Below are 16183 nucleotides of genomic sequence, written 5' to 3' on the forward strand. Positions count from 1 at the left end.
ATAAAAGTGTGTTTTAATCATTTTAATATGTACTTGATTATTAAGGTTTTATCACATGGATGATGTCATGACAATGAAATAATTGTCTTGTAATAATGATTTCATGTTGGCATAATTTCAGGAATAGAGTGCTCTGGTCAAATTGACTTTGTTTATAATGGGTAAAGAAAAAAGAAATTTTGATGTTTCAGCTGAAAAAACTTCTCATGATGTAAAGAAAGTTTTGTCTTTTCCTGTTGAATTTATTATAAACAGAATGGAGTCATTTAAAATCCCACATGTGTATATGCTGTTGGACAGAAAAATTAATCCAAACTACGTATTTTTCAGAGAGTTAACCTCCAAAGAATACTACCTCCATTGTTGAAGGAGTGTGTAAATCCAGACATGATACCGTTTGTATTACCCAACATTCTTCAGATAGCAGAGCACGCTTCAGACAAAGAATATACTACATTTATACTGCCAGAACTCATACCTATGTTTAAGATAACATCTCCAATACAGGTAGTTACGCTTTAACTAATTGGGCACACTGAACTTAGAAATTTAAAAGAACTCTCAAAATATGTAAACTGGTCTTACAAGTGTGCAATGAGGCCTAGGGTTTCCACATGTTTTGAGAATTTTTCTGCCCCCTATACGGACCTTCTGAAAACCGGAAACCTTTGAAAACCGCACAAAACTTAAAGTCCTGTTTTTTAGCTCACCTGTCACAAAGTGACAAGGTGAGCTTTTGTGATCGCGCAGCGTCCGTCGTCCGTCCGTGCGTCCGTCAGTCCATCCGTGCGTGCGTAAACTTTTGCTTGTGACCACTCTAGAGGTCACATTTTTCATGGGATCTTTATGAAAATTGGTCATAATGTTCCCCTTGATGATATCTAGGCCAAGTTCGAAACTGGGTCACGTGCGGTCAAAAACTAGGTCAGTAGGTCTAAAAATAGAAAAACCTTTTGACCTCTCTAGAGACCATATATTTCACAAGATCTTCATAAAATTTGGTCAGAATGTTCACCTTGATGATATCTAGGTCAAGTTCGAAACTGGGTCACGTGCGGTCAAAAACTAGATCAGTAGGTCTAAAAATAGAAAAACCTTGTGACCTCTCTAGAGGCCATATATTTCATGAGATCTTCATGAAAATTGGTCAGAATGTTCACCTTGATGATATGTAGGTCAAGTTCGAAAGTGGGTCACGTGCCATCAAAAACTAGGTCAGTAGGTCAAGTAATAGAAAAACATTGTGACCTCTCTAGAGGCCATATTTTTCATGGGATCTGTATGAAAGTTGGTCTGAATGTTCATCTTGATGATATCTAGGTCAAGTTCGAAAGTGGGTCACATGCCATCAAAAACTAGGTCTGTAGGTCAAATAATAGAAAAACCTTGTGACCTCTCTAGAGGCCATATTTTTCATGGGATCTTTATGAAAGTTGGTCTGAATGTTCATCTTGATGATATCTAGGTCAAGTTCGAAACAGGGTCATATGCGGTCAAAAACTAGGTCAGTAGGTCTAAAAATAGAAAAACCTTGTGACCTCTCTAGAGGCCATACTTGTGAATGGATCTCCATAAAAATTGGTCAGAATGTTCACCTTGATGATATGTAGGTCAAGTTCGAAAGTGGGTCACGTGCCGTCAAAAACTAGGTCAGTAGGTCAAATAATAGAAAAACATTGTGACCTCTCTAGAGGCCATATTTTTCATGGGATCTGTATGAAAGTTGGTCTGAATGTTCATCTTGATGATATCTAGGTCAAGTTCGAAAGTGGGTCACATGCCATCAAAAACTAGGTCTGTAGGTCAAATAATAGAAAAACATTGTGACCTCTCTAGAGGCCATATTTTTCATGGGATCTTTATGAAAGTTGGTCTGAATGTTCATCTTGATGATATCTAGGTCAAGTTCGAAACTGGGTCATGTGCGGTCAAAAACTAGGTCAGTAGGTCTAAAAATAGAAAAACCTTGTGACCTCTCTAGAGGCCATACTTGTGAATGGATCTCCATAAAAATTGGTCAGAATGTTCATCTTGATGATATCTAGGTCAAGTTCGAAAGTGGGTCATGTGCCTTCAAAAAGTAGGTCAGTAGGTCAAATAATGAAAAAACGTTGTGACCTCTCTAGAGGCCATATTTTACATGGGATCTGTATGAAAGTTGGTCTGAATGTTTATCTTGATGATATATAGGTCAAGTTTGAAACTGGGTCAACTGCGATCAAAAACTAGGTCAGTAGGTCTTGAAATAGAAAAACCTTGTGACCTCTCTAGAGGCCATACCCTTGAATGGATCTTCATGAAAATTGGTCAGAATGTTCACCTTGATGATATCTAGGTCAAGTTTGAAACTGGGTCAAGTGCCTTAAAAAACTAGGTCAGTAGGTAAACTAATAAAAAAAACCTTGTGACTTCTCTAGAGGCCATACTTTTCATGGGATCTGTATGAAAGTTGGCCTGAATGTTCATCTTGAGGATATCTAGGTCAGGTTTGAAACTGGGTCAACTGCGGTCAAAAACTAGGTCAGTAGGTCTAAAATTAGAAAAATCTTTTGACCTCTCTAGAGGCCATATTTTTCAATGGATCTTCATGAAAATTGATCTGAATGTTCACCTTGATGATATCTAGGTCAGTTTCGAAACTGGGTCACGTGCGGTCAAAAACAAAGCCAGTAGGTATAAAAATAGAAAAATCTTGAGACCTCTCTAGAGGCCATATTTTTCATGAGATCTTCATGAAAATTAATGAGAATGTTCACCTTGATGATATCTAGGTAAAGTTCAAAACAGGGTCACGTACCTTCGAAAACTAGGTCAATAGGTCAAATAATAGAAAAACCTTGTGACCTCTCTAGAGACCATATTTTTCAATGGATCTTCATGAAAATTGGTCAGAATTTTTATCTTGATGATACCTAGGTCAAGTTCAAAACTGGGTCACATGAGCTCAAAAACTAGGTCACTATGTCAAATAATAGAAAAAACGACGTCATACTCAAAACTGGATCATGTGGGAAGAGGTGAGCGATTCAGGACCATCATGGTCCTCTTGTTCTTGTTCTTATTTCTATATATTTTTAACTTCTGAAAACCGGAACTTCTGAATTCTGAAAACCGGACGATTTTTGAAGGACTGTTTATATTTTAACACTTAAATTGACTTCTGAAAACCGAACAGCAAAATATTTGCCGGATTAAAAGTGTCACCTGTAAATCCAAAACAATTCATGGCAAGTTGTCAACATGTTCTTTTGTGTATCTATTAGCGGCACACATTTATTTTGACACACATTATAATAACAATGATCATTTGATGCAAAAGTAAAGAAGTAATTGGTGATTAACTTGAAAACATGATGAATTAAATACCTTAAGTGTGAAAAATCTTCTAAATGTTTGAATGAAAGATCAATGTTTTTATTGATTCAGTAACATCGAGTAAACTATGCATTATAAACATCTATTAAATATTGACAAACTCGAACTTCAATGAAGGTAAAATGTATGTGTCTAATATTTGATTAAATGCTGTTATTAAAGAGATGTTTTCATATTTCTTATGTTGGTAATTTTTTTTATACATACTTGATTATCCTTAATGTTTGTAATTAATTCATTAATATATTAATTAATTACTTTATACAAACTTGTACAATTATCATAAAGGATAATAATCTCTTTCATCCTAAGATGTGTAAGAAAGGTGTAAGAAAAGATAAATATAGTGCACCTCATCTGCTTTGCCTGCAAATTTCCAAACTTCTGAATTTCGGAAACTTCCAAATGCCAAACATTTAGGCTGGTCTGGAGGTTGTTCGGTTTTCGGAAGTTACACCTTAGTAATTTTAGAGCAAAATATTTGTGATTTAAGCCAGTTGCAGTAATGTTTTTGTCATCAGTCTGATGCTTCTAAAGTATCTCTCATCTAGTGTGTGTTATTAATGATACTCTCCATGTGAAGCTCACTGAATTTGAATCACCAAATACTGTCAAAAAAAAACTGGCATGAATCTCAGCAAAACAGACACACTACTGTAGACAGAATAATGCCTAGTCTACAGGATATGTGATGGTTTTATTTTTGGCTAATATTGCCAGTTGCCGAAACATGCAAAATTCAAATACCTGAAATATTAAGAATGATTAACCTAAGAAGTATATGCAACCAAGAATTGCGAATTCATAACAGCATGAATATGTCTGTTGTCTTGTCAAGTGTCACAAAACTTACCCCAACTACAGTCTCTATTAAAGCTGGAATGCTGTCATAACTTTGATGTCAGTCTGACTTTTACAAAAATAAAAACAATCAGCTCATACATGTTATTATGGCTTACAATACAGAGTAGATTTTAATTTTTGGTTTTCGACGTCTATTTCAGATACTGCTGTTATTCATGCAAAACATGAATTTGCTGTTGAAAAAGACACCAGCCAATGATATCAAAACACATGTATTACCTATGATATATAGGGCACTGGAGTCTGATAACTCTCAAATACAGGTATGTGGGTTTAGTTAAAAATGTTCATTTTTGACAGTGGAGCTTGAATATTTCCTTGTATCATTATTGTATAGGGATTTTGAACTGGGCACCTAACTTTTGTTATTGCTACAAAATTGAGTGATTTCTTAAAAACACGGTTATTTTGTTTGGATATAAAATTTAAGAATTTAAAGGAAAAACCAGAAGTTATTTTGTTTTCCTTGTTGGAATTTGATATCTTGGATTGATGAAACATCAAATTCAGGAAAATAGTTCCACAGTCAATTGAAACAATGTAACAGTAATATTCACTGAGCTGGTATTGTGTTTGGTTTACAGTGTTTTAGTCTGTGAATGTAGGTCCCAGTAAATGAGCAAATTTCCTATTAATTTTATCACCAGAATTAAAGATACACACGCAATTTTGTTGTCCCATGAGGAAGGTAAATGCACATGTGCCCCCATGAGATAGGGTAATGTTCCAATATGTGTTCTCATGAGATAGGGAAATGCTCATATATTTGTCTCGATGAGATAGGGAGTGCACAAATATGTGTCCCCATGAGAAAGTGAAATGCACACAGTCATGTCATGTGCCCCCATGAGATAGGGTAATGCTCAAATATATGTCCTTGTGAGATAGAAAATGCTAAAATATTTGTCTTGATGAGATTGGGAAGTTCACAAGTGTGTGTTCCCATGACAGAACGGTTTTAGCATAATTTAAAAAAAATTATGTGAGCTGATTTTAAGTATTTCATTTTATATAGTGTACACAAATGTTCATTTCCTATTTTATCATCTATGGTGGTTTTCAGTCTATAAATAGAAAATTTTTTTGCTGTCACGCGCTTCATTGTTACATATTGTATACAAGTTTTACAGTATTTATTTCCACAATGTTCCTGTGTTCACAGGTCAATAGAGTATGGCAGAATTATGCAAAGTAATTGTGTAACAGTTATTACATGTTTTAACATTTACTATCTTATATCCTACACAAACTACAAGAATCTATTAGTATAGTCAAGTGGTTAAGCTTGCTGATTTTGAATAATTTGACCTTCACCTCTGTGGGTTTGAGCCTGCTCAGGTCATGTTAGAAAGCTCTCCAGGCCCCAGTTTCACAAAAAACTTAAGTAATTACTTAGTTATTTTAAAATTGCACTATTGCTTAAATTATTGTTATTTAATGTTGATTTTTTTCTATAACAATGTACTGTGGTTAGTAGTATTTATCTGCAGTACTTATTTAAGTCACACAAATATTATATTTCTGTTAAAGCACGGTATAACGAACATTAAGTATTTGCTTAAGTAAATTTTTTATTTCTATACTTCCTTTTCTGTAAAATTCAAAAAATTGTTGTATTTTAATATATGAAATAGTCATATACGGTTCTGATATACTGTAAAATCATTTAATTTCGTCGGGTATTGGTCAAAATGGCAGTTTCATGGAGATATGAATTCGTGGATTTCAACTTCTGACTATAAAATGAATGGGAATTTTCCTTGTTCGTTTGGATTAGTCCCCCACGAATATTAATGACTTCACAGTAGATGAAAAAGTCAACATTGAAGATGTATAAAGGGCAAACACAAGCATTTGAAATAACAGACTTAACTAAGCAATTACTTGAAATTGGAGCCAGCTGGCATATAGAAGGTCTGCAGTTCTATCCAGGTGCCTGCCAGTACCAGAAATGCTGTAAGGGGCACCTTGGTCTTCAATCAGGAGTGTCTCTGTATGACCTGTATTATGTTGGTGTGACAAAACAACAAACTTAAAGCCACAGAAGATATTTTTGAGATGTTGTGACAAATGATTACCTGTACTGTTTTAGGCAGATGCTCCTTTTGTTCAGGTATTGTTATAATAGCAATTTCTGAATAACATCTTACACTGTTTGACTAAAATAACATTAGAGTGTTTTAAACTAACAGAACACCTGTTTTAATGCTAACACATAATGTGTTTATACTTACGATATTTGATTAACAGTATATTGATATGCTTAAAATATGTTATTTTGTTAATCCCCCGCCGTGGCGGAGGGATTATAGGAATGGTCTGCGTCCGTCCTTCCGTCCGTAACAAATTCGTGTCCGGTCCATATCTCCTAAACCCCTTGAAGGATTTTCATGAAACTTGGGTCAAATGATCACCTCATCAAGACGATGTGCAGAACCCATGAGTCAGCCTTGTCGGTTCAAGGTCAAGGTCACAACTCAAGGTCAAAGGTTTGAGCCTGCCATTTTGTGTCCGCTCTATATCTCCTAAACCCCTTGAAGGAATTTTATAAAACTTGGGTCAAATGATCACCTCATCAAGACGATGTGCAGAACCCATGAGTCAGCCATGCCGGCTCAAGGTCAAGGTCACACCTCAAGGTCAAAGGTTTGAGCCTTCCATTTTGTGTCCGCTCTATATCTCTTAAACCCCTTGAAGGAATTTTATAAAACTTGGGTCAAATGATCACCTCATCAAGACGATGTGCAGAACCCATGAGTCAGTCATGCCGGCTCAAGGTCAAGGTCACAACTTAGGGTCAAAGGTTTGAACCTTCCATTTTGTGTCGGTCTATATCTCCTAAACCCCTTGAAGGATTTTCATCAAACTTGGGTCAAATGATCACCTCATCAAGACGATGTGCAGAACCCATGAGTCAGCCTTGTCGGTTCAAGGTCAAGGTCACAACTCAAGGTCAAAGGTTTGAGCCTGCCATTTTGTGTCCGCTCTATATCTCCTAAACCCCTTGAAGGAATTTTATAAAACTTGGGTCAAATGATCGCCTCATCAAGACGATGTGCAGAACCCATGAGTCAGCCATGCCGGCTCAAGGTCAAGGTCACAACTCAAGGTCAAAGGTTTGAGCCTTCCATTTTGTGTCCGCTCTATATCTCTTAAACCCCTTGAAGGAATTTTACAAAACTTGGGTCAAATGATCACCTCATCAAGATGATGTGCAGAACCCATGAGTCAGCCTTGCCGGCTCAAGGTCAAGGTCACAACTCAAGGTCAAAGGTTTGAACCTTCCATTTTGTGTCCGCTCTATATCTCCTAAACCCCTTGAAGGAATTTTATAAAACTTGGGTCAAATGATCACCTCATCAAGACGATGTGCAGAACCCATGAGTCAGTCATGCCGGCTCAAGGTCAAGGTCACAACTTAGGGTCAAAGGTTTGAACCTTCCATTTTGTGTCGCTCTATATCTCCTAAACCCCTTGAAGGATTTTCATCAAACTTGGGTCAAATGATCACCTCATCAAGACGATGTGCAGAACCCATAAGTCAGCCTTGTCGGTTCAAGGTCAAGGTCACAACTCAAGGTCAAAGGTTTGAGCCTGCCATTTTGTGTCCGCTCTATATCTCCTAAACCCCTTGAAGGAATTTTATAAAACTTGGGTCAAATGATCGCCTCATCAAGACGATATGCAGAACCCATGAGTCAGCCATGCCGGCTCAAGGTCAAGGTCACAACTCAAGGTCAAAGGTTTGAGCCTTCCATTTTGTGTCCGCTCTATATCTCCTAAACCCCTTGAAGGATTTTCATCAAACTTGGGTCAAATGATCACCTCATCAAGACGATGTGCAGAACCCATGAGTCAGCCTTGTCGGTTCAAGGTCAAGGTCACAACTCAAGGTCAAAGGTTTGAGTCTGCCATTTTGTGTCCGCTCTATATCTCCTAAACCCCTTGAAGGAATTTTATAAAACTTGGGTCAAATGATCGCCTCATCAAGACGATGTGCAGAACCCATGAGTCAGCCATGCCGGCTCAAGGTCAAGGTCACAACTCAAGGTCAAAGGTTTGAGCCTTCCATTTTGTGTCCGCTCTATATCTCTTAAACCCCTTGAAGGAATTTTACAAAACTTGGGTCAAATGATCACCTCATCAAGACGATGTGCAGAACCCATGAGTCAGTCATGCCGGCTCAAGGTCAAGGTCACAACTTAGGGTCAAAGGTTTGAACCTTCCATTTTGTGTCCGCTCTATATCTCCTAAACCCCTTGAAGGATTTTCATCAAACTTGGGTCAAACGATCACCTCATCAAGGCGATGTTCAGAACTTATGAGTCAGCCATGTCAGCTCAAGGTCAAGGTCACAACTGAAGGTCAAAGGTTTGAGCCTTCCATTTCGTGTCCACTCTATATCTCCTAAACCCCTTAAAGGAATTTTATAAAACTTGGGTCAAATGATTACCTCATCAAGACGATGTGCAGAAATTATGAGTCAACCATGCCAGCTCAAGGTCAAGGTCACAACTAAGGGTCGAAGGTTTGAGCCTTCCATTTGGTGTCCACTCTGTATCTCCTTAACCCCTTGAAGGATTTTCATCAAACTTTGGTCAAATGATCACCTCATCAAGAACTCATGAGACAGCCATGTCAACTCAAGGTCAAGGTCACAACTGAAGGTCAAAGGTTTCAGCTCTGTATCTCCTAAACCACTTCAAGGATTTTCATGAAACTTTGGTCAAATGATCACCTCATCAAGACGTTGTGCAGAATTCATGAGTCAGCCGTGTCAGTTCAAGGTCAAGGTCACAGCTAAAATCAAAGGTTTTACCCTTTCACTATCCATAGCAGTGGCGGGGGATTTAGCTGTCTTTCAGACTGCCTTGTTAAACAGATTTTCAACCTTTGTTAAACATATTTTCAACCTAATTTAGTATAGCCTGCTTAGGTGTGAATAGTAAATGTATATGGCGATTTTTTCATTTCAATAGTAGTGTTAATAAGCATGTTTAAAGTAGAATTTTCCATAGATTGTTCTAGCCTCTCTTTCGGCGTTGAATTCCTCATGTGAGGAAGCCATCCAGTTGGCTTATGGAAGGTCAGTGGTTCTACCCAGGTGCCAGCCCGTGATGAAATAATGAATGGAGGGCAACCAGGGGTCTTCCTCCACCAAAATGGAAAGTCGCCATATGACCTATAATTGTGTCTGTACGACGTTAAACCACATTAGTAGGCAAATGTTAATAATACTGATTACTGTAAAGTCATTTAGTTTCATGGTTTTGTTTAAAACTGTCACCATTTCACTGGGCATTAAATCATGGATTTCAAATACTTAGGATAAAATAAAAGGGAAATTTAACTGTTAGAAATGTTATTTTGTGTGAATTTATTCAATGAAGAAATAAAAAAAAGTTAGGACTTTTTTTAAATTTTAATGATTTCAGAGTATAAATTACTGTATTTTGAAATATCTTTATCTTGTTTAATAAAATGAAAGCGAAAATTGGACATGCAAAAAAAGCACGGTTTTCCCTTTGCTTAAAGACCACCTCTGAAGAAAGTTCAGTGCTTATAAAGGCAACTATTCCTTTTTTAGCTCATCTGATTTTTTGAAAAAAAATGATGAGTTATTGTCATCACTTGATCGGTGTCGGCGTTGCCTGGTTAAGTTTTATGTTTAGGTCAGCTTTTCTCCTAAAATATCAAAGCTATTGCTTTGAAACTTGGAACACTTGTTCACCATCATAAGCTGACCCTGTACAGCAAGAAATATAACTCCATCCTGCTTTTTGCAAGATTTATGGCCCCTTTTGTACTTAGAAAATATCAGATTTCTTGGTTAAGTTTTATGTTTAGGTCAGCTTTTCTCCTAAACTATCAAAGCTATTGCTTTGAAACTTTCAACACTTGTTCACCATCATAAGCTGACCCTGTACGTCAAGAAACATAACTCCATCCTGCTTTTTGCAAGAATTATTGCACCTTTTGGACTTAGAAAATCAGTTTTCTTGGTTAAGTTTTATGTTTAGGTCAGCTTTTCTCCTAAACTATCAAAGCTATTGCTTTAAAACTTGCAACACTTGTTCACCATCATAAGTTGACCCTGTACAGCAAGAAACATAACTCCATCCTGCATTTTGCAAGATTTATGGCCCCTTTTGGACTTAGAAAATATCAGTTTTCTTGGTTAAGTTTTATGTTTAGGTCAACTTTTTCTCTTAAACTATCAAAGCTATTGCTTTGAAACTTGCAACATTTGTTCACCATCATAAGGTGACCCTGTACATCAAGAAACATAACTCCATTTTGCTTTTTGCAATAATTATTGCCCCTTTTGGACTTAGAAAAAATCAGTTGTCTTGGTTGAGTATTATGTTTAAGTCAGCTTTTCTCATAAACTATCAAAGCTATTGCTTTAAAACTTGCATCAGTTTTTTACCATCAAAAGCGGACGCTGTACGTCAAGAAACATAACTCTTCCCTGCTTTTTGCAAGAATGATGGCCCTTTTTAGACTTAGAAAATCATGGGTAGGACAATATTTCTATTGTACAAAAAAATCAGATGAGCGTCAGCACCCGCAAGGCGGTGCTCTTGTTGTATTTAACCATAGATTAAGTGCACTTTTATCATTAAAGAGGTTCCTTCTCTTCTTTTTAATTTTGAAGGCTGTTCTTTCTGACAGGTCTGACTATATAATAGTTCTCTATAAAATACACTCAATTTTAAAGCTAAATACAATGTAAAAGATTACATTTTCAAAATTTGGATGTGACTTACTGTGGTATTTTTTTTTAGCTATTTTCCTCATGTTCTTAATTGTTTTGAAAACAGTTTAACTGTGATTGGCATTTGGAAACAAGCCCCTTTAACTCCTGTATAAATTGTAGAACAAGTTATATATGTCCATGCACTTGTGTAGTCAATGTTGTTCTTTGTAAATTATGCACATGGTAAAGTGTTTGTGTTTTTGCAAGTCTCTCCAAATTTTCAAATGGCATAAAGGTACATGTTTACTATAACTTCTTGAACTCAATTGATTTCAATTTCAAGAAAAAAATATTGTTCATACTATGAATTGCTCAAAACAGGGATCAGATCTATGCTTGTGTTGTTGAAATGTATGCAAAGATTTCAAACAGCAAGTTGATATTTTATGACATGTATTTTTACAAGTGACAGTTATGGATCAAATGATGCATATTTTTAATCTGGGATCTCCACCACTGTATTTTCACAGTCATGTGCGTGTATTTTTTAAATATTTTTATGCCCTTGAAGGTGGGCATAGTAAAATCGCACTGTCAGTCTGTGCCTTTGTGCATGCGTACATGCGTCCATGTAAATATTTGTCCCGGCTGTAACTCTGCCATCCATAAAGGGATTTTGAAATAACTTGGCATAAATGTTCACCATAATGAGATCACATGTTGTGTGCAAGACCCAGACCCCTAGCTCCAAGGTCAAGGTCACACTTAGGTTAATAGGGTTTGTTACGTGTCTGGTCCATAACTCTGCCATTGATGAAGGGATTTTGAAATTACTTGGCATAAAATTTTCCCATAATGAGACGATTGATTTGTCATGCGCAAGATTCATACCCCTAGCTCTAAGGTCAAGGTCTTAGAGGTTAAAGGTTAATATGGTCTGTTTCTTGTCCGGTCCATAACTCTGCCATTGATGATGGCATTTTAAAATTATTTGGCATAAATGCTCCCTATATTGAGATGAATTGTCATACACAAGACCCAGACCCCTTGCTACAAGGTCAAGGTCACACTTAGAACTCAAAGGTGTTTCTTGTCTGGTCCATAACTCTGCCATTTATTAAGGGATTTGAAATAATTTGACACAAATGTTAACCATATTGAGGTGTGTCACGCTTATGACCCGGGTCTCTCGGGTCAAGATCAAGGTCAAGGTCACCATATGATGTGTGGTTTTTTTTTGCGCAGACAACTGTAGCATTCTTGGGCACGCTTTGGGGGCATTTGTCACCAATAGTGACAGCTCTTGTTGGAATGCTAGGGGTCATTGACGGAAGCATGTACTGCATTTTTTCATTGTTAATCCATAATATGAAACTATGATGTAAAATGAACCCGTCCCTAGATTTGCCACCTAATGCCACTATTTGCCACTTATTTCCATGAAAAAAGGGTGGCAATAGGTGGAAATAGGTGGCATTAGTTGTAATTCAACTCTTTTTCCACACAAGTGGTAAATTTGCCACCAAAAGCCACTTTATTTTGGTGGCATTTAGGTGGCATTAAGTGTAAACTTGAACATAGTTTTTCTTTATGGTGGCAAAAAGGAAGAAATTGGTGGAAAGTAGAACATAGTTTTTTTTCATGGTGGAAATTGAGTGGTGTTTAGTGGAAAACAGGGACTTAGAAAATTTTCTTGGTGGCGAATAGGTGGAAAAAGAACTTAGAAATTTTTGTGATGTTTGATTTAAAAGTGAACTGTAAGACATTGGATTACCCCGTATAAAAATCTTCACATGGACTCAGGTTGGAATCAAGGTGTAATGGACACTAAACTTCAAACTTCAGGCCTAACTGACAAGGACCCTGACTTTGCTAAAACTCCACATTGACAACAGCTCTTAGGACATAAAATGCCGCCCCACTCCCTTGATGCATTCAATAACTGTACAAGAAACAGAAATCATTTGGTCACTGTGCACTGGACGTTTGATGTACTGACTTCCGATCAATAATTATGGGTCATTTACCAGTTTTAAGTGACTTCTCTATCAAATGTGATGTTAGACCAAAGCATTTTCTGTTTATTGGGCAAAAAAGAAGTTCTAGTGTTCTGGGTCAGTGTGACCTAGACCTTTGACCAACTGACCTCAAAATCAATAGGGGTAGTCTGCTGGTAATGATCAACCTCCCTATTTAGTTTCATGATCCTAGGTCTAAGAGTTCTCAAATTAACATCTGTAGACAGCTTAACTGTTCCAGCTCACTGTGACCTTGACCTTTGACCTACTGAACATTGTTCTACATACCAAACGACTCACAGATGGACTGACTGACATCTGCAAAACAGTATACCAAGGCTCCTTCTTCAAAGGATTTTCGTTAAAATGAAAATAAGTCTACGCTGACTCCAGCTGGACAAAACTTATATTCAGAGTGGTATACAGAAACTCTGAATATTGATTATTTGTGAGACAGATTTATTATTTATTGTATCTTTGTATTATATTCAATGTAAATATTAATAAGTCACTTTTTCATTCAATAATTCTGAAAGACAGAAAAAGGTGGAAAATAGGTGGCAACTAGTGGGAATTGGCTGTACTGGCTGAATCTGAAAAGAACATTTTTGAATGTGTCTGCAGTGTATTATTTCTGCATGAGTGAAAGTTGGTTCAAGATAAGATTAATGATAGATCAAGTTACAAGCTCCCACACTAATGTATAGAAACAACCCCAGGTGGAATTTGGGTCAGTTAAGATTTATATATGCAAGGAAACATACGGTCATATGCAAAGAAATAGTTCTTGCCTTTTCTCTTCATTAATTGAAAAAGAGAAGTGTATATAAAAAGGATGTTTTTACAATAGCTTTTCAACTTAAGTATTTGACACCTATAGCTGACAAAAAAGGTGTATGTGTGGGATCAATTTATCTGTGTAGTAATACCAAAATTTGAAATCTGGCATTTGATGAGTCAGTCAGGGAGAAAATGGAAACACATCATGAGAGGTAACAATATTATATTGTTTATTTTTTAAATTGTTACTGTTTAACAAATACTTGAATTTGAAACAACATTTACAAAACTGCTTGAAATTAAAATCAACAAATCTCCTTTTATGTCTTAGGAAGTTTGGCAGATAGATAAATCCCATTATTTTCTGGAATATAGCTCAATCATGTTTACAACACTGCTTGTAAAATTGTATCATTTTGTAATTATTTACATTATTGATTAGCACTTAGTATACAATATTTTCTTTAAACTGTTCATACCAGGAACCTTCTGTGAAAAAAGTGCAGCTTTGTGATATGATCTGCCTGCTTGACTGTATATACCTGAGCAGCATACAGCTTATTACTGCATAAAAGAAACATCAAGATAATTCTGAATCAGGTAAATATTTTATGTTTTTATAAAAGCTAATGTTTAAATAGCTCTTCATTTTTAAAGAAATACATCAATTAATAGAATTTCTTGGCATATTATATGACAAATATTAATTATAAATGTGATAAAAAAAACCCATTGCTATTATTATCTTTTGCCAAAGGTAGAGGGATATTATTTTTGGCATTGTCCTTTCTGTTTCATCTGTCTGTCAGATTAATTGAAAATGCTTGTAATTGGAAAAATATTATAGTAGCTTTGTCAATAGGATCACTAAACCTCATGTAATTATTACAAGCTCTTTAACCCTGCTCAATTATTTACCTAGTAAAAGAAGTATTTCCCTTTGATCATGTTGATTTGGTAAAAATCAGGATTTTTCCTGTATCTATTGATGGATTTTCATGAAACTTTACAAAAATGTAGATCACTACAGGACAGCATTTTCATGTGCAATCTCTGTCAGGATTACTTCAGTAACCAGAGTTATTGCCCTTAAATTGTTTTTCAATCAATAAATTCCTACATTATAAGTAATCCATTGATAGATATTCATGAAATTTGACACAAGTGTAAGCAGAGAAATGGTGCTTCCACATCTTTCATCAATTCTCAAGTTCTTGCAGTTATTGCACTTTTATTGATTCAAGATGCATATAATTCACACAAAACAATGTAAATTTTGAGTGAATGAAATTTTCCTACAGTGTAGATTTTTATGAAACTTATCAGAGTTTTAATAAAGATGTGGCATATTATTTGACATAGATTAAGTTTGTTGAATTTGTTGTTATGTCAGTAAGTTAGTTCAGCCTTTTGATTTCATATCCCCTAGAGGAAATTTACTATCTTCTGCAAAATCATTCAGAATGTTAGAAAAATATATCTATTAATAGATGTATGGTTTGCTTTTACAGATTGTGTGCTGGAAAAATGGCCTTACATCCAAAGGAGTGAAATTTGGAGAGTCATTCGCCATCTGCTTAAGCCATCCTGGAATATGAAAAAAATAAGACTGCATTGACAACATCCTGAATCTTGTGTTCAGATCTTTTGTGATTTCTTGTGAAGGGTCTTTGATTTTTGCATAAAAATAAAAAGTATATTAATATAATTTGATTTTTGCTTACTATCGATTTTTTCAGATTCAGGTGCAGCCGATTTCCACTAGTTGCCAAGTATTTTCCACCTATTGCCAGCTATTTGGTGGCATTTAGTGTAAAATAGGACTGCCACCATATTGGTGTTTTGGTGAAATTTTGTCCACTTATTTCCACCTGTTAGGTGGCGATTAGTGGAAATAAGTGGCGTTTAGTGGAAAATAGATTTTAAAACATAATGGTGGCATTTTAGTGGTAGTTTGTCTAAATACTCCACTTACTGCCACCATGAAGGTGGCTATTGGTGGAATTAAGTGGCAAACAAATTTTCCACCATAATGGTGGCATAATGGTGTAAAACTGTCTAAATACTCCACTTATTGCCACCTAAAGGTGTACACAAGTGGAAAAAGTTGGAATTTAGTGGCAAACCTGTTTGCCACTGTCCTGTTCATTTTTTCACCATTTTGCTGGCATTTTAGGTGGCATTTTGGTGGAAAATTGTCTAAATACTCCACCATTGAAAAGGGTGGCATTATAGTGGCAAATCTAGGGACGGGAAACTATGATATAAAATGAAACCATGACATAATATGAAACTATGCAAATATATGAAACCATGACCAGTTGCTTTGTTTCAAACAGATGTTTATGAGGATTTTGGGGTACTTAATAGACCAAGTGAGTTATACCAGTGGGAAGTTGGTTTTTATTATTCAAGGGATAGAGAATACTACAAGTACTTATGAAAA

At 36.0% G+C, this 16183-nt stretch overlaps 1 protein-coding gene across 2 annotated transcripts in view; it reads left to right on the plus strand.

The window, feature by feature from the left end:
- Positions 1-16183, plus strand: part of LOC128550321 (SCY1-like protein 2) — a 46663-nt gene that overhangs the window by 15863 nt on the left and 14617 nt on the right. The window contains exons 9-11 of one of the 2 annotated variants that reach the window (XM_053529159.1): positions 331-507; positions 4380-4502; positions 6332-6352. In XM_053529159.1, the coding sequence (XP_053385134.1) occupies positions 331-507; positions 4380-4502; positions 6332-6352 (321 nt within the window). The remainder of the gene's footprint in view (positions 1-330; positions 508-4379; positions 4503-6331; positions 6353-16183) is intronic. The other variant, XM_053529160.1, reaches the window with a different exon arrangement.

This window comes from Mercenaria mercenaria, chromosome 17 (genome assembly GCF_021730395.1).
Source record: "Mercenaria mercenaria strain notata chromosome 17, MADL_Memer_1, whole genome shotgun sequence".
Classification (NCBI taxonomy): domain Eukaryota; kingdom Metazoa; phylum Mollusca; class Bivalvia; order Venerida; family Veneridae; genus Mercenaria; species Mercenaria mercenaria.